Source organism: Microtus pennsylvanicus, chromosome 3 (assembly GCF_037038515.1).
Source record: "Microtus pennsylvanicus isolate mMicPen1 chromosome 3, mMicPen1.hap1, whole genome shotgun sequence".
NCBI classification, from domain to species: domain Eukaryota; kingdom Metazoa; phylum Chordata; class Mammalia; order Rodentia; family Cricetidae; genus Microtus; species Microtus pennsylvanicus.
In genome coordinates, this window is record NC_134581.1 from 52,503,281 (window position 1) to 52,521,912 (window position 18,632).

An 18,632-nucleotide genomic window follows, 5' to 3' on the forward strand; every position below is an offset into this window, starting at 1 on the left:
TACACAGACCTGACTGCTGCAGAGTGAGAACCAGAAGTACACAGACCTGACTGCTGCAGAGTGAGAACCAGAAGTACCCAGACCTGACTGCTGCAGAGTGAGAACCAGAAGTACCCAGACCTGACTGCTGCAGAGTGAGAACCAGAAGTACACAGACCTGACTGCTGCAGAGTGAGAACCAGAAGTACACAGACCTGACTGCTGCAGAGAACCAGAAGTACACAGACCTGACTGCTGCAGAGTGAGAACCAGAAGTACACAGACCTGACTGCTGCAGAGTGAGAACCAGAAGTACCCAGACCTGACTGCTGCAGAGTGAGAACCAGGAGTACACAGACCTGACTGCTGCAGAGTGAGAACCAGAAGTACACAGACCTGACTGCTGCAGAGTGAGAACCAGAAGTACCCAGACCTGACTGCTGCAGAGTGAGAACCAGAAGTACCCAGACCTGACTGCTGCAGAGTGAGAACCAGGACCCACCTGCCTCCACCGTCCCAGCACCGGGCCTGCAAGTGCACACCACAACACCTGGATTTTGTGTGGGTTCTGGGGACCGAACTCAGGTCTCATGCACTTCACCAGCGGAGCTTTCTCCCCAGTCCTTAACTTTTCAAATCTCTCAATTTGAATTTTACATCTTTCTCCTCATTTTCTCTGAAACTTGGCACACACGTGAGATGTGGATAATCTAACAGGGCTTTTCTCTCAGGAAACAGCTTCTGTCGATACCACTGTGGGCCATTCCATTCAGCAGAAGCTGTGGAGTGCAGCTAAGCTGGCAAGCACACACAGCCTCCTCCTGAGTGCAGTGACAGACTCTCATTACACTTTGCCATGTACCACACTGGAATCTCACTCCTGCTACATGTTTCTAAGTAAAACTCAATACTAACACAGAGTCAGTTGATAATATACACTTCAGAGTAATTCAGTTTTTATGAAACATTCAAGAGTTACCAAAAATATAACTTGAGTGTAACTAAATACAGACCACACTCTTCAAGTCATGAGCAGGAAGACCCATCCATTCTCTAGGCTAACACTGCACTAATGGCGAGAACTGATATTATCCTGAAGAACCTTGAGTAGGGGTGGTTCCCAACATGCACTAACAAGGGTCTTACTTGAATATGAGGTCATCCACATCAGTCAGAGTGGCACCTATGCTTTTCAACAGCAGGTTCACAGAATGAATTGCAATCATTTCCTGTTTCTCTTTGTCTGATTCCTCACCTCCGGAACCCAAAGACAGACTCAAATGCAACTGAAAGAAAAATAGCATTCAATACATGAGAAGCTCCAAGTTTTGTAGACACAGGAACTAGATCTTCCGGCACCACCAAAGGTGCCCTGGAGAAGCCTCCTACAGCCTATTCACATACAACAGAACAGGTACAGTGCAGGCACATTTGATTCTTTCTGGTCTTTCCATAAAATACAAATTGGTCTGATCTAAGATTAAAATTCCATTTCTAAAGTGAGTAAACACCTCTGTATCTGGATGAAGAAGACCAGAATCCTTTGCAAAATGGAAATGCCTGATAGCTCCAAACTAGTACATAACAGCTTAGCATAGCAGCTCTGTTTTATGCATGCTGTTAGCTGAACAAACTGGTGACTGTGACCTGCTCTACAGCGCTGTGGACAGTTTCTGAGAATGCAAAGGATCATCAACACTGTAAAGCATTACTTAATTGTAGATCTGGGCCATTACACAAGTTCAGTGTTTAATAGTTGACTGCATTAGTGCATTTACTAAGAAGTCATCCTCCCCACACGAGCTGAAAAGAACAACAAAAGGGAGAGAGGAAATGGGTTCATAGAGTACAGTCAGGGAAGAAGAAGGTAATTCAATTTTCCACTCCCTTAGGTCCAATCGCATTTGGGGAGGAGCGAAAGCATCATGTCAACAGCGTAATACCTACTTCAGCATTTTCACACGCCAGCGAGAGCGCTCATCACAGCTCTGTTTAGACAGTGGTAGTTGCTACAAAATGCAGCCAAAACATTAAACACTGGTGAGCACTCTACGCTTAATTAAGAAACGCCACTGTCAGCTTCTTCCCTGCGTACAGGGGTCATTAATTCAACTCCAGAGAACACGCTCCCGTGGTACCTCTGTGGGAATTATGGCTGCACAGATGTCACAGAGGACTGTCTTAATTGTCACCATTAGTCAAACGAAACCCCATCAAATACCTGATGTAACAAATGAAGGTACACCGGCACACAGACCCTTTAGAAGTTCTGAGGCAATCTCACCCATCATCCAACAACAAACCTTAACAGGAGATATATGGAAATGTTCGAAGAAACTCAGGATCGACATATCAGTCATGGAAGACTCCATTAACTCTGTGTTGAGAGCATCGATATCTTGTTGGATTAACTTTGTCTGAAAAAAAAAATTTCCAAAAGTTAATTTTTTTCTCACTATAAGGATTAGCTCGAAAATAGCTAATTTAATTTTTTTATTTTATTTTATGTTTGGCTCAAGAAATAAAAATTGTTACCCGTTTTCTTTCAGTTTCAGGGGCAGTTGTTGGGGTAAACAGTGCAATAACAGCTCCAAGGAACCCCTGATCAACTTTTAAAGCCATTTCCTGGATGAGAACCATAAAATACCTATGGAGAAATACATACAATGCTTTAAGTTAGGAGTAGTAGTGCACATGCTCAAGCCCAGCGCTCAGAGGGCAAGGGTAGATGGATCTCTGTGAGTCGGAGGACAACCAGGGCTATATGTTAAGACCCTGTCTCAAAAAAAAAAAATTCTAACCATGGTCATTACTGATTTTTTTCACCCAAGAGCTACAGTAAGTTCTAAGTTCTTCTTTGTGTCTTACCATTATGCTAATAAAATCAAAGTCTCATAGTGTGGGAAAGACACAGCTGAGAACAGACTGCTGTATCAGCACTTACCACCCAAAGGCCCACATTTATCATGTCACGGGAGAGATGATAAAGGAGAAGACAGAATATACCGCCTGATTCTTCAAGTTCAAGGCGCCTGCTTTAAAAAACACAGCTCACAGATCTGTACTTCTTTGCATTCAAACTTGAATGAGAGATGGCTAAAGGAATTCTGAATTTTAAAATGTGTGCAGACTACTTTAAAATATATTTAAGTATTAAGAAATTCACCAGCCTCAAACTGGATCGATATATTCATTGGGAAAAGAATTTCTGTACAGGAGCCACTCTCAAATTGACAAACAATAAAAGGACAACAAAATTTATTCTCAAAATGGATCCTAGCTGTAATTCCTGGATCAGGACAGGGCTCTACTCACTTGAACTGTAAGACCTGACTGTACTCGTTGAACCTTGTGATCACACTCACGTCGATGAACGGTTTGGGCTCTAAAAGAAACACAGTATACAGGAACAAAGTCAACCTTTCCACCAGTCAAACTGGTATCTTCTAAGGTTTTTATGGAAAGTATGTCTGTGGTTCTCTCTCTCCTTTCCTTTCCTTTTTTTTTTTTTTACCTGAATCTAAAGCAATGGATTTGGGAGGAGCCACGGGATGAAATACCACTGGGAACATTGTGCCTGGTAGCTGATTGTCAACCTGGAAGAACAAAACATTTGATCAGGTTTGAGTGAGTCAAACATAAACCTCAGCTTCAGAGATGGTAATCAGGCACCTGCACACACAGGAGGTGCACGAGCAGCTTCACTACATGTAAAACGCTATGTGTGCCAGCGAGGCCATGCCTGCATTGGAAAGACGAAATGAAAACCCTCATAGCTGCATTGACCTTGGCAGCACTCTGACCATCAGGGCAGATGTCTGTACTTTGGAATATGAGATGCTGACTCTGTGGGCACAAATAAAATGGAAGTAGGAAGTAAATACAAAATTAGAGAAGGTGGAAAGATAAAAAAGAAACCTAAAGAAAACTTGGTGGAGGTGGAGGGATACTAAAGGGAGGGTGGGGGAGAAGAGAGGGAGGATGGAGACAGGACTAGCAAGAAATCACCCCAAACGCAGTTCAAATAAGCCATGCTCTTGCCACAAAGAAGCCCATTAATTTAGGTTCTCACGACAAACTGGAAGGAACACTTAAGAACAAGATAATAGTGTAAGGAAACACCCTTGAAAGGCCAATGGTCAGGCCGACAGTCTCAATAACATGCCGTGCTTTCGACTGGGATGGTGAGGAGCTGAGTCCACAGGCTGTGTGAGAGTAGGGGAACACACACACACAAACACACACACACACACAAATTAATAATAATACTTAAAATGCAAATGTACTTTTACAACTTTTTGGCCCAGGACCTCATGTACACCTACTCTGCTCAAGCTGCACCCCAGAAGATAATAATTTAACACAAATCACAGCTTTCTAAGAATAAATTAATTCTAATTTCCATGTTGACTTAAGTGGTCACAGAGATCTACCTAGCTGAGAATGACATTACCTGGAGCCAGTATAACCGCGCCCTTAAGCTTCTCTGGTGAGGAGATTGCTTAAACTCAACCTGAATCCCTGATAAGAAGTCCCGTTTAATAGGGCACCGGATAGGAAGCCGCATTTCCATCGGAACTTTGTCAAAATTGACCTGTAAGAAACAAAAGTGCTTTTGTGACGAGCCGGCGTCCCCCAGCAGCTTCTTGACAGCATTTAAGACACTGATTCACTCACGATGTTGCATAAGCAGGACACAGTCATCTCTCTGTCTCACCAAGGGAGCTTGCTTTATTCTGTTTCTGTTGTCTTCCTTTGAGGCCAGGTCTTATTCTATAGCCTAGGCTGTCCTCAAACTCACAGCAATCCTCCCGCTTCAGCCTCTCAAGTTCTGACACTACAAACACGAGCCACCATGCCCAACCAAAAGAGCTCTTCGGGTCACCTGCGCCCACGGCCTCTGCGGCAGAAGCATTGCTCTCCTAATACTTACTAGAGAAGTAGGAATCCCGAATGCTTTAAATTATAGAAACTGCACTTAAAAGACTGTACAGTAAAAATCAATAGTAATAGAGAATTCCAGATAATTTTTATAGGTTTAATTTATTTTTATATTGTGTATATAAGCGTTTTGCCTGCTTGTGTTATGTGTAAGTACCACAGCCCGAGATGCCTACAGAGGCCAGAAGAATGAACCATAGGCCCTGGAACTGGAGTTAGTGGAGGTTGTCAGCTGCCGCTGGATGATGGGAATTGAACCTCAGTCCTCTGCAAGAGCAGCCGGCGACCTTAACTGCTGGGCCATCTCTCCAGCCCAATCCCAGGCAATCCTTAGGCAAAACAGTTTAATAAAGGAGGTGTGTCTGTTTTTGTATAACCTAACGACATAAACTTTTCATCTAGCCCATCAGCACTGATGGGTGTGGGAAGAGCACATGGCTGGCGAGAACAGCCAAAGTTCAGGCCTGCTGTGGAATAGTCTAGAAATGCAGGGAAGCTTCTGGAGACATGGTGCAGCAAAGAGGACTTCGTGGTTTTGCTGTGTGACCCATTCATAGCACACCTTTGTGAGTACTCACCCACATTCAAAAATCATCCTCATGGGATAAAATAATATAGCAAAGTTTATGTATGTTTTTCAACAATGAAACTGTGGTGGTATTTGTTTGTGATATAACAAATAAAGCTTGCCTGAAGATCAGAGTGTGGAGCTAAGCCATTAGTTAGCCATAGAGGACAGGAAGTGGTGGCACACACCTTTAATCCCAGCACTCAGAAGGCAGAGGCAGGTGGATCTCTGTGAGCTGAGTTTAGAGCAAGCCTAGAATACATAGCAAGTTCCAGGCCAGCCAAAGCTACATGAGACCTTTTCTCAATAAAAAACAAAACTAAACTAAAAAAAAAAAAAAAAAAAACTCTTAAAAATTAAAGGTGAAAATCACCTTTAATCTTGTCACGGGAAGGTATATTGTAGTGATATTTTGCTTGTGATCTAACAAATAAAGCTTGCTTGAAGATGAGAGTGTGGAGCTAAACCACTAGTTACCCACAAAGACCAGACAGTGGTGGCCACCCCTTTAATCCCAGCACTCACTCAGGAGGCAGAGGCAGACAGATCTCTCTGAGTTCAAGGCCATCCTGGGCTATAGAAGATTTTGATTCAGTATAAAAGAGCCAAGCAGTGGTGACTCACACCTTTAATACCAGTACTTGTAAGTCACATGCCTTTAATCCCAGCACTAGGAAGGTGAAAAATATAAGGCAGAAGCAGATAGGAATTCAGAGCAGTCAGTCTGAGGATTCCTAAAGACAGGATCTTGTCCCCTTTGGTCTGAGGATTCAGTAGAGGTAAAAGATCTCTTTAGTAGCTGGCTCATTTACTTCTTTGATCTTTCAACATTTATCCCAATATTTGACTCCAGGTTTTTATTATTAAGACCAATTAGAATTTGTGCTACATGAAATATGTAACATCACAAACTGCATCATCAAAGTGCAGGTGTTATTCAGAATGTGAGAAACTGTTTCCACAGTAATAATAGCTCCATAATCTTACTGAAAACAAGTTCAGTGGAACTGACCAACAAGTAGAACACATGATAAATATGGAGAAGAAAGCCAGAACTAGTTTCATAACTATGTTTTGATTATGTATATTAACAATCTTCCCAATAAACACAGGTTTATTTACATTTAAGTTAGTTTCTGTACATAGGGCATTAAAAGTTTACTTACTCCAGGTACCATTACCTACAAAACTGTAAAACCACAAACTATAAAGCCAGAAAATAACACTTTGGTATACCTCAAAATTGCTGTCCAGCTTAATCCAGCCACGGTCTTGTGAGACAAGATGCTTCTGATAGGACTGTTCCAGTGACATTATCTGCTTCTGGCTGAATGGCTTCCATTTCTGCTTCGGCTTCATCTCCCACACGACACCTGAACTAAAATAATTCACAAATAAAACTAAATTATAAGTATATATTTTCATGGGATTGTTACTAAAATTTGTATTTATCTAGTTATCAAATTCTCATGAAAACTATATTGATATGAGAGATAATTTTAAAACAGCAAATTTCACCTGCCTGAAAAGATGCACGAAGAACAAGGCGAGGGGAAAATATCTTTCATGGGAACAATCAAGCAACTGACTGTTCCTGTTTATTCTTTTACAGGGTCACATACAGAAGTTATATGTTGACAATGTCAAGGGAAGAAAAAAACCCTTCATATAATTTAAAAGATAAAAACAATGAAACGTATTTTTTTAAAAAACATAAATATATAAAATATTCTTGTGGAGATGTCAACATTTTACATAATTATTGTTTCTAATTATCCAAATAAAGTGCAAGTGATCAATTGTTCAAATGGATTTTTAAAAGTACTTATTGTTTATTTATGTGACTGTGTACGTATGTGTGCCTGTGTACAGTGCCCACAGAGGCCAGAAGAGGGCACCAGATCTCTGGAACAGGAGTTGGAGGTTTTTGTGAGTCACCCAGCATAGATGCAGGAAGTCTACTCTGGTTTATTTATGAGAGTTAAGCACTCTTCACCTCTGGTCCCTCCTCTCTCCAGCCCCATATTCATGCTGATTTATAACACACATCTTACCAATCATTTCACAGTTACTTCTAAGTCCTGATATCAATCTATGAGAACATGACAACTATTTTACTCTTTATTTACAAAATTCTAATAAATTCGTTATATAAATCCTTTTAGTCTATCAATACATTGCAGATAATCGCTTGCAATGAAAGATTACAAGGAAGTTCTTCAACTGGACAGGTGGATTTTGAAATGCAGACATTTCCTTTGCATATATGTTGAAGGTTTGAAAAACATGTCTCTGCAAAATGAAGGTTTGTGACATAAAATACGTCCTCTCCAAACACACGGGAACTGGAGACTTTAACTTAAAGACAGACTGATGTGGCTTAGGATTTAAATATTGTCTGTCTTAAAATGAGCTTATGACAACACAAATTTTGCATAGAAGCACCATTTGGCTTTCTAATGGTCATTTAAAATTCATATGGAAACAGTCACTTCCTTAGCAAAAGATGGTTTCCAGTTCCAAAGAGCGAAAGAGTTACAGGAGGGTAACTCTTTCCCTTCAGAAAGATTTTACTCTTGCCCCAGAATGTCAAGAGTTCAGTGAGAGGCTTCCACTGCTAAGCCCTTCAACTGCTGTGCGGTAAGACACAAGACAGTGAACTTCTATCACCATCAAAACATCACAGAACCCATGGTGGTTAGTTTGACAACATACAACAGATTGAAGTAGTTCCTACATATCTGCTGACATATAATATAAAGAATAGAAGGCATAAAATGCTTTGCAGTTCAAAGTTTTATGAACTTGTCCAACTAAGATTCTGTTCCCAGTTGTAATGCATTTCAGACTTCAGCTCAGTAAGGCAGAATTTGTCTTTCTCCTGTTTGAAAAAATTCTGTTACCTACACTTAAAAGCTGATCAGTCATCGTAGGTTCTGCAATGACTTCTCAGATGCACAATGACTGAATGCAAAGAACATCAGCTGACTCCTCAAAGCCAGGGAGCCATCTGTGACTGGCCTTTTATACCTGACTGGTGTTGTTCAGAATGTCCTCAACTCCTCACACAACTGTCCTCACTAAAATGCTAATAGCCTTAAGTAAGTTATCAACTCTGCACACATCTCTTTAGCTGCTGCAACCAGACAGACTCAACCAGCCCATGACTGATGACAAAAGGCATTCCTTGCTACACTTGACAAATGAGTTCCCCAGAAGCTGACTTTGGCTATAGCCCATTCATGCTTGTCTTTGTGAAAATGTGTGCTGTGGAGAGATGTTCTGTATCAAAAGTTTCTAATTTTTCCAGCTACTGTTCACCTGCAAACATGCTTAGTTTGGAAGTATCAATGTACTCTATCTCCTTCTGGTACAGCTATAATGGTATTACACAATAAATTAATTTTGTTGAAGACAATGCTCACTCTGCTATACCCTAAAAGAAGGACATTCAAAATCCATTCTTCTCATTTTTATATGATGCGTATTCAGTAGTAAGAATAAATAAATTAAGCAACATAGCAAGACAATGTTCAGTGTGATCTGAGCGCACAGAGAAACAGTGAGAAAGCAGCTATATATGTAAGACAATAAACAGGGATGTGTTTGCAAAGGTTTCCTATCTTTTTAGTATTAAAAACTTTGGTTTAAAATTGAAAGCTATTCATAAACAGGTAGTGGGTAGATGTGGCTTGTAATTTGTACTTTGCTGAGGAATATTAAAGAACATTGTTCTTAAAATAAATATGAATCTACAATATTTTAATTTACTTAGCTTACTGATACCTAGTCATTGATAATGTTACCTATGTGTTACATAAATCCAACAGCTTTCCCTGATAAAAACCAAGACACTTGGGAAAACTTCCTCATGGATGGGAGACATCTAAATGGACTGTTTCATGGTGGGTAACTGACCTCTGATAAGACCTTCAGCAAACTCAGTGTGATCAGAGGAGACAAGTGTTTTCTTGGCGGAATCAGAACCAGAGGAAATAAGTGGTCGCAAAAGTTCTAAATAACTAGCCATAAAAGACTTAAGGACTCCAGAGCAGACTTCTCTAGGGCCACAATAAGCCTGGCCTCTCCCCTCTTACATGCTAGCAGGCACCCTGCTGAGCTGGGAAAGGGAGTTTAACATAGAGGCTCTAACATTTCACAGGGTCACCTGCAACTACTGGTACCCACACATTCCCTTCCCCACACCCTCCAGCCTGTCTTTTAGAACATAAAAGCAATTAGCTGCTGCTCATGCTGGGAAACCTGCCCCTTCCTCAAAGTTCTGTAACAAGGGACCCAAACTCTGCCACATGGGCCTGACTCCACTCCAGAGTCCTAAAGTGCTGTCTTGGATGCCGGGGCCTAAACTCTCCTAGGAGTGTGCCCTCCCCATGCTGTTGTCTGTACACTTTTAAACCTTTCATTGAATATTTGTCTATATGAATAATGTTTAAGCTTTTCACAATGAACAATACATTTTCCTGCAGTACCCTTTGAAGATTCCAGAAAGAAGATGGGGCCCACAACAACAATTCCACCTGGTTGATATGATGTCATTATGCTGATAGCACCACTTTAAGACTGGTTTGGGGTTACAAACTGCTCAAGATGATTTCAACTTTGCCAGCTGAGATGGTGCACTTTCTTACAACATTCTGGCCAGAACTTCAAGTAAGAACATCAGAAAAACTCTACTGACTACTCAGAGACTATCTGCAGTTGTATCAGACAGTAATCTTGAAGCTTAACCATCATTTTAGTTTTTACAGGATCCTACAGAAATAACACTGCCCCCATGACAGCTGGGAGTAATTCTAGAAATGACGTCCCCTCTTCCAATAAAGTTTGCCCTCAGGGTTAGGGACATTTATTAGGGGTTGGTTATAAGTGGTATATGGTTGGGGGTGGAAATGAAGTGAGCTCAGGGATCTCTTTTGATAAAGAAAAAAAAGGGGATTGGATGGATGGGATAATTGATAGATTAGATTATTACCTGTGAGCTATTATTTATAGATAATTTACATTGGTGTAGATTCTTGTATACTGACATAAATTCAAATTATATTTGTTATATTGAATATGCTACTATTGCTGTTTACAATATTTGTGTACCTATGTAAAGTTATTTTGTCATATTGTATGCTTGTCTCTGAAAATGGTCTATCAGTTACCCTAGGCCTTGGCCAAGGTTGTTTGCCCCAAGTTGCAAATGAGACTTTGGGTGATTGCAGGTAGTCCGTTGTCTCTATCATTTCTTGCACCTTTTGGAAGTTGCTTGATTGTACTTCCTGTTTACTCAAGTAATATTATTTGCCTTCTCAGGTCTTTGATGGGACTGAAGACTAGATCAGTCATATTACTTTCTTTTCATGACTTAGCCAAGTCACATCTAATATAAGACTTAGACTCTTTAGGATGGGATAACTATTGAAAAATTTAGTGTATGTTTCTTGTTTGATGTTGTTCATGTTGGTTGTAATTCTAATTTTTATGTATGTTTTTGTCTCTTCTTTTCCCTGGATAATACTTGATATTTGTTCTTATTGTATATAGTTTTGTATTAGGCTTAAAACTCTCTTATTTAGACAAAAGGGGAAGGTGCTGTGGGAACTCCGTCAGCTAATAGCCTTTAAAATGCCAGCCCACTTTGGGCGTGGTCTCATGTACTATAAATGCAGATGAAAAGCATGCACAGGCCTCTTTGCTGCTGGATCCGGTTCCAGTTCCCAGCACACACAGTGGACCACTACTCTCTGTGAGTTTATTCCAAGATAAATACCTTTGTTATACTCCATTCTGGGCTATTGTAGAACTCTTTAGTACGCCAACAAATCCTCAACAGTTCATCTCACTGCCCTTGAACTTCACATCCCAAACCTTTCAAATACATATCATAGTACATACTGCTTCCCTTATGAACCGTTTCCAAACTTATTTCTAGTTGTCTCTCCCAGGGCATGCCAGTTTCTCCAAATTCCACTGTACAAAATGAATTATTTCCACGGCAGATGCAGGTACTATTTTCAGTTTTTCACAATGTTTTTGTAACTCATTTTTTAAAACAAGAAAGGAGGAAGGGAGGGAGGAAGGACGGAAGGAAGGGCTGACCTTCTTCCCTGCCAACTGACAGGAGTACTGTGAAGGCACAGATGTACCTGAGTCCTCTATGTCTCTGGGCCTCTCAGCTGACAGTCCAAAGAGTCATTTAGTAAATATGTCACACTGAGAACAAGGATCTGTTTATAGTCTCACTAACTAGGTATTATGGACTCTGGGCCTTTTAAAGGTTCCTGGTATCTTGTCTCCCTTTGTATATATGTACATACCTGGTGATTCCAACATATGAGACTTCCTGCTTTATTTCATTGTTAACCAGAGAAAGCCCAAGGCTGTGGAGAGACAAGGTGACTTCGTGATCAGCCTGTTCCATTTCTTCTGCCTGGAGAGCTTTGGAAACCAAAGCAACATCATCCGTAAAAAGGAGAACCCTCTGGCGCCCATCGAGGAAGGACACCCAGTGTATCTGGATGTTTGCATCGTATGGAAACTGTCCACACTCATCCTGGAGAAAGAAAGACTTTGAGTTAAACCTGAATGGAATTTTCACACTTAAAACTGAATTTGATAACTGGGATGGATTAGAAAAGCCTAAATAGAAGGACTTTAAGATAGAAAAATCCAGTCATTAAATTGACATAAAACCAGCATTTATATAAAAATAATAGTAACACTCAGCAGGTCTAGGGATATGGCTCAGTGGATAAAGCAGAGTTCTGCAAACAAGATCTAAAGTTTTGAGCTCTAGAACCCATTTAAGAGCAAGGTGAGAAGGGTGGTTGCCTATAATTCCAGCACTTGGGAGGCAGTGGCAGAGGATTCTGGAGCAAGCTGGCTACTGAGACTAACCACATTAAATGACCCTGTCTTGATAAAGTGGGAAAAGATTGAGGAAGACCCCAGAAATCAATTTCAGGATTCTATATGCATAAGCACATGCACTTACACACTCACTACATGTGCCAACACCCATGTGAACATATACATACACGCACAGAACACACATACACAAAACCATTAATTTTTGTTCCTATTATCGGCAGAGTGGTGCCTTGGTCTGAGTTCCTAGCTAGGGCCGACTGGGCACTGAGCAGGGCACTGAGTACCCTTTGGTATCAGTGCTGTCTCCAAACTAGAGAACAGTTCCTGCAAGGAGGACCATAAGAGGTCATCATAAGAAGCTGTGGGGATGACCCTTTAGTTGCAGTAGAAATCTCAGGATGTTTGAGATGCCGGGACCATGGGACATCTTCAAGTACAGAGGGCAGCTGCTTCAGAGAGAGGGGCTATGTCTGTTGTCAGCAGCAGAGCTGGCAGGGCAGGGCAGGGCTGCACAGCTCTCTGGGCCTCAGATGATTCCTCTGCACGCCCCAGGTGTTGAATATGGAAATGCAGGATTTCACCTTCTCCCTGCTTGGTTCCCTAATTTAGATATGATCATTCATGCTTTGCCCCATCCCTTCCCTTTAGAAATGAAGTATTTACTATATGCCACTGTACGTTGGAAATATGTAACTTCTTCATGACTGTCCAGGGGTGGGGGTGGGGTCACAGTTAAGAGACAGCCTGAGTCTCAGAAGAGACTGTACATACACTTCTGAACAATGTTAGGGCTGTTAAAGACCAGAGGGACATGTGAAAATAGACTGAATGCACTTTATATTATTAAATGGTCACAGGAGGGAGGCAAGGGATGGAAGACCAATATGTAAAAGTTAGTTGGGTGTTGGGTGTCAAGTTGATTGGGGTGAGCCTGTGATTATTTTTACCAAGTCAATTAGATAGGCTCTAGAATCATGTTGGAGACAAATCTCTGGACATATCTGTGAAGATTTTCTACACAAATCTAATAGAGGTGGACAGATATACCTAAATGTGCACAGCACCCTTCCAGGACAAACAAGCTGAGCACCAGCATTCGTCTCTCCCTGCACCCTCACTTCAGATGTACTATGACCAGCTGCTTCACCTTCCCTGACCTGAGGGACTGTGTTCCCATGAATTACAAAGTCCCAAACAGGCCCTTTCCTCACTAAAGATGCCTTGCCAGAACTTCATCATAGCAACCAGAAAAACAACCAATACAAATTATTTGCAATATAAAGCACATAAATAACTTTGTACAAACATTTCAATTCACTTTTGTCCCGTGAAGACAGCACTTCCACAACAAACGGTACCTTTAAGAGATCATGCTCTCCAACGTTTGATGCATAGCTCCATGTGAGTTTCCTGGTACCAGTGGGATCTGCCCAGGCAAAGAGTCGGGTTTCTCTTGGCAGCAATACAAATTCCTCCTGTGAGCCACTGAAATGATTGACAGAGGGAAGATCAGCACACCTTGGCCTTGAGAAACCACAAAGGTCTTCGGAGCTTGTTTAGTAATAAAATACAGCTCAACCCCAAACACGGGCACTAATACCTTCCATAACTAACAGTTCTGAAGTCTGGGCAGACAGAATATGGCAGTACGGCACTACTTCTGACTTCACCGCCTTCAAAGCTGAGCCAGGGAGGAACACACGAGAGGAACCCATGAAGGCAGATACACTGGTCTAAGTCCCTCTATGAAATGGAACTCATGAAGGCAGATACACTGGTCTAAGTCCCTCTATGAAATGGCGGTGAACAGTCAACATCGCCCATGGCAGAACTTAATTCAGTTCCTATGTTTAAAGTTTTTAATCAAATGCAAACGCTTAGGAATAATAAGTACCACAGGAAGAAAAGGAAACAAGAGTCCATCCATTCCTACTCAAAGACTGAGAACCAGCAGCTGAACAAACTAAACTGTAAAGTGCTGAAACTAATCAACATTAACCCATTAGGAATCAGAACAAGATCCCCAAAGAGCTTAAAGTGGCAGATTATTGGTTTATAGAGTGTAAACATGTCTCAGAGGAGATAAAAGTGAACCAATTGGGTTTTTATCCAAATTTGTGCTTCAGTATTTCTCCCTCCTCTCTTATTCTTTCCTCCCTTCTTCCTTATTTTCTCCCCCCCCACACACACGTTGTATTTATTAAGCTCATGGTTTTATAGGCCAGGCAAGTGCTCTATCACTGAGCTATATCCCTGGTCCTTTTTTCATGCATTATTTTGAGACAGGACCTCACCAAGTCACCTGGGCTGGATTTAAATTTGCAATCTTCTTGCTTTAACCTCCTAAAGAGCTAAAATTACAGACCTGAGTGAGCCATAGGCTTGGTTTAAACTATTTTCACATATTAAATAATGACATCATTCAAATGATAACATTCCAAGAACAAGAATAATAAGATTCCTATTACCCCCGGTATAGACACAGCATCACAACTCACATCTCCTTTAACCTTTACTTACCCTACCTCAAACTAGAGATGCATTTACAGGGAGAGGTTCACTTACCAGCTTACAAAGGGAGAGATAATGTTTAATAAATAACTTCATAGTCATTTGTAGGCATTTTGAGATTTCTAAAACCCCAATGGTTTTCTTATATTTTCTGTCAAGATGTTTGGTAAAAAGACATATTTCAACCGACTGAGACCTTTAAGAGCATCTCTTTCTCCCAGGTTAACATGGTACATGTAAATTCTGCTGTAGGTATGTAAATGTTATGAATACTGGGTTAAGACTTGCCAGCATATCACCACGTGCTCCTTACAGTCTGAAGACATCTGGGATGTGAAACTCCAACATTTTCCAGAATGGACCGTGGACCAATGACAGCAAAAATAGAGTTTCTCACACAGCCTTTTCTCATACCTCTGTTTATATGTGAGGACATCCCACTGTGTGTGGTTCATTATCAGGGCAGGTGCGGATCCCTCGTGGTAATTAGAGAAGGTTATAACAGTTGAGTGCTGAGCAGTGTTTATATCCACCAAGATACCTCCATTCTGTCTCGGGAAAACAGCACATTCAGTAGACTAGTTGAATCTCAGTTACACACGAAGCACTACACAGTTCAATCAGCTGTACAAACACACCGCTTCCTTTCTGCGGTTCTTACTGGTTCTGATTCTTACCAGCATATGTTGGCATTGAACATGTACACAGTAGGCCTACAAATCATTACTGATCTCTACAGCACAGCTTACAGAAACATGTCCAAGCAAGTTTTAAAAGTCAAAGGCACAGTGTCTTACCATATGAATGAAGACTTACCAACTCTTCCAAGCTCAATAAAGTGCCATTGTCTTGTCGGTTGTAGAAGAACGGTTTGGAGGATCCCTCATAGCCCAGCACTCTCACACAAAGCTTGCCGGACAAATTTTCAGGCCAAAATGGAATGCACTGAAAACACAAGTACAAAGCCAGTTTTGACACTGTGCCGTGACAGAGGATGCTGCCTTGCTAAGTAACCAAGTTTTAAGGTCTAAATCGGAGTAAAATGCCATCACAATTGTTTAAATTCCGCTCTGCTTCATAATGAAAACACTGATAAGCTGGGGGTGGTGGTACACTTGGAAGCTGAAAAAGGAAGATCCTAGCCTTGGTTATACAGCAAGAACCTTTAATAACAAAACTCTATCGATATAATTATGCAACCAAAAGGCATTCATCAGAATAAAAATCTATTAATCTAAATGTAGTTGTAGGAATTACATGATGAGAAGCCCAAGAGCTTATTGATTAAGAATGCCTCTATATACTTTAAATCTATATCCTTCATTCATTGCATTTGCTCTTGTGCCTTGTCAAGTTCACCTCACTTATACACAAAGGATTTTTCACAGACTATCTTCTTCTCACAAAACAGAAAGCCAAATGCAGACATAGAAGAGACTACCACATGGCAGGCTGCAAGTCCAGACCCCAGGAGCAGCTGTTAATTTTAGCTTCTGTTTCTCCATCTATCAACAGGGACTGTTAGCTCTTTATAGAACACAAAACGTGGTTCTATTACAGAATGCTCAGTAAACTCTACTTCTGAATCAATACACTACTGAAGGAGGAAGGTCATTGGTTAAATAAAAAGAAACTGCTTGGCCCTCATTGGTTAGAAGATAGGTGGGAGGAGTAAACAGAACAGAATGCTGGGAGGAAGAGGAAGTGAGCTCAGACTCCTCAGCTCTCCTCTCGGGAGCAGACGCCTCAGAGAGACGCCATGCTCCCGGCTCCTGGGCAGACACACGCGATGAAGCTCTGACCCAGGATGGACTTAGGCTAGACTCTTCCTGGTAAGGGCACCTAGCTGTGCTACATAGAATATTAGAAATGGGCTAGTCCAGGTGTGAGAGTTAGCCTAGAAGAGGCTAGACAGAAATGGGCCAAGCAGTGATTAAATGAATACAGTTTGTGTGTTGTTATTTTGGGCATAAGCTAGCCGAGCAGGCGGCCGGGGTGCTGGGAACGCAGCCCCGCCGCTCATATTACTACACACTACTGTGGCAAACTCACATCAAAGACAAGCATTTTTACACAGCACGTTGGTTCTATGTGCTTTCCATAACACGTTTCAATTTTAGTCGTGTGGGAAGAACTAGGGAGTGGCTGCTAGCCATTGAGACAAGGCTACTGGCAAAAAAATTACCAAAAACTTCCTACTTTCAAACGGGATGAAATAAAGATCTATTGAAGCTACTGTCATACTTAACACACATGTGCATGAGAGTGTGTAATAAAATATCTATGCGATTTACATTTCTATGTCCCTGTTTATCAGTCATATTCTAGGGAACTTTACCTCTGAAGAAGCGACATAGTGCCATTTGTTGGTGGGTATGGAGCCATCGGAGGCAATCTCTCCGACTTCCAGCTCTAAGGAGGACTTGTTTGCAATAGTGCAGAAGGGAGTCAGAGTGACTATTCTTGAGAGGTTGAAACTGCTCATTTTGATGCTGACCCCGACCTGAGGGAAGGAAACAAGCACGCTCATTTTCATGCTCTTTGTTCAGTGTCAAAAATGGAGACACACGCCACACACATAACTTAAAATACCTAACATAAGAATTCTTAAACAATGTAACGAATAAAAGCTGTATCTATCACTGTCTCTCACAGAAAAGGCCTGGTATCTTACACCAGCTTTATCAGAAATCAACTGCAGAACACAGGTCACTAACTTCATGACAATTTTCAATGACAGATTTACTGTCTAGGTTTTTTTACTTATTAAAAATAATCCAAATTTTGATTTTTTTATAATTAGTAGGCTCAAATTTTATTCCTTTGTCTGTTACCAATAAACTTAGAATTCTGAAGCAGTAGTAATCAGGTTATGTAGCACCAAATTACTCAGATTTTCAAAGGAGTCACACTTAAGATTTAAGAAATAATTGACAGGGTATTTGGAATAAAAATTTTAGTATATCTTGAATATTAACCAAGTAGCTTTCTCCAATGGATTCAACTCCGTTCTTAAATTTTGACAAATTCAAGTTCTGCTCTGATACAGTAATCACAGAATATCTGGAGACAGTCCTCCCCAGAATAATTTGACTTATTATATTATAGTGTATTATTGAACTTACTATATTATAGTGTACAGACGAAGATAATAAAGCAGACACTCTTACCAGGTAGTCCATATTGGTGGCAGGGCACTTCACACACCCATAACTTCCCACGGTGTCCAGTGAGAAACTGCTGGACCAGTCACTAGTTGAAATCTTTAACTGTACCTACACCAGAGAACACATAACACTTATAAGAGACCTAAAAGACGATATTAACTTTACATCATAGAAAAAAAAAGCCTAGGGGGCTGGAGAGATGGATCAGTGGTTAAGAGCATTGCCTACTCTTCCAAAGGTCCTGAGTTCAATTCCCGGCAACCACATGGTGGCTCACAACCATCTGTAATGAGGTCTGGTGCCCTCTTCTGGCCTGCAGACATACAGACAGAATATTGTATACATAATAAATAAATATTTTAAAAAAAGAAAGAAAAAAATCCTAGACTTCTGGCAATTTCCCCACTATCTTGAGACATAGAAAAATATAACCACAACCATATGGAATGATTCCAAGGAAACAAAGACCAGGAGGATAGCTCTGACTTTCCCATTCACCTCAGCAAAGAAAGTAAGGAATTTAAACATGCATTATGTTGCTTTTTTAAAGGATCACAATGCTAAATATCCCAATGCTAGATTTATGA

The 18,632-nt window shown here is 40.9% G+C and overlaps 1 protein-coding gene across 3 annotated transcripts in view; it reads right to left on the reverse strand.

Moving 5' to 3' along the window:
* The window catches only part of Vps13c (vacuolar protein sorting 13 homolog C), a 162,430-nt gene that overhangs the window by 22,424 nt on the left and 121,374 nt on the right, over window positions 1-18,632 (reverse strand). For all 3 annotated transcript variants that reach the window (XM_075965365.1, XM_075965366.1, XM_075965367.1), the window contains 13 exons: window positions 18,049-18,153; window positions 17,217-17,381; window positions 15,695-15,823; window positions 15,293-15,426; window positions 13,726-13,852; window positions 11,815-12,050; window positions 6,725-6,866; window positions 4,433-4,573; window positions 3,494-3,575; window positions 3,295-3,364; window positions 2,515-2,626; window positions 2,283-2,396; window positions 1,126-1,265 (listed from right to left, as the gene is read on the reverse strand). In XM_075965365.1, the coding sequence (XP_075821480.1) occupies window positions 1,126-1,265; window positions 2,283-2,396; window positions 2,515-2,626; window positions 3,295-3,364; window positions 3,494-3,575; window positions 4,433-4,573; window positions 6,725-6,866; window positions 11,815-12,050; window positions 13,726-13,852; window positions 15,293-15,426; window positions 15,695-15,823; window positions 17,217-17,381; window positions 18,049-18,153 (1,697 nt within the window). The remainder of the gene's footprint in view (window positions 1-1,125; window positions 1,266-2,282; window positions 2,397-2,514; window positions 2,627-3,294; window positions 3,365-3,493; window positions 3,576-4,432; window positions 4,574-6,724; window positions 6,867-11,814; window positions 12,051-13,725; window positions 13,853-15,292; window positions 15,427-15,694; window positions 15,824-17,216; window positions 17,382-18,048; window positions 18,154-18,632) is intronic.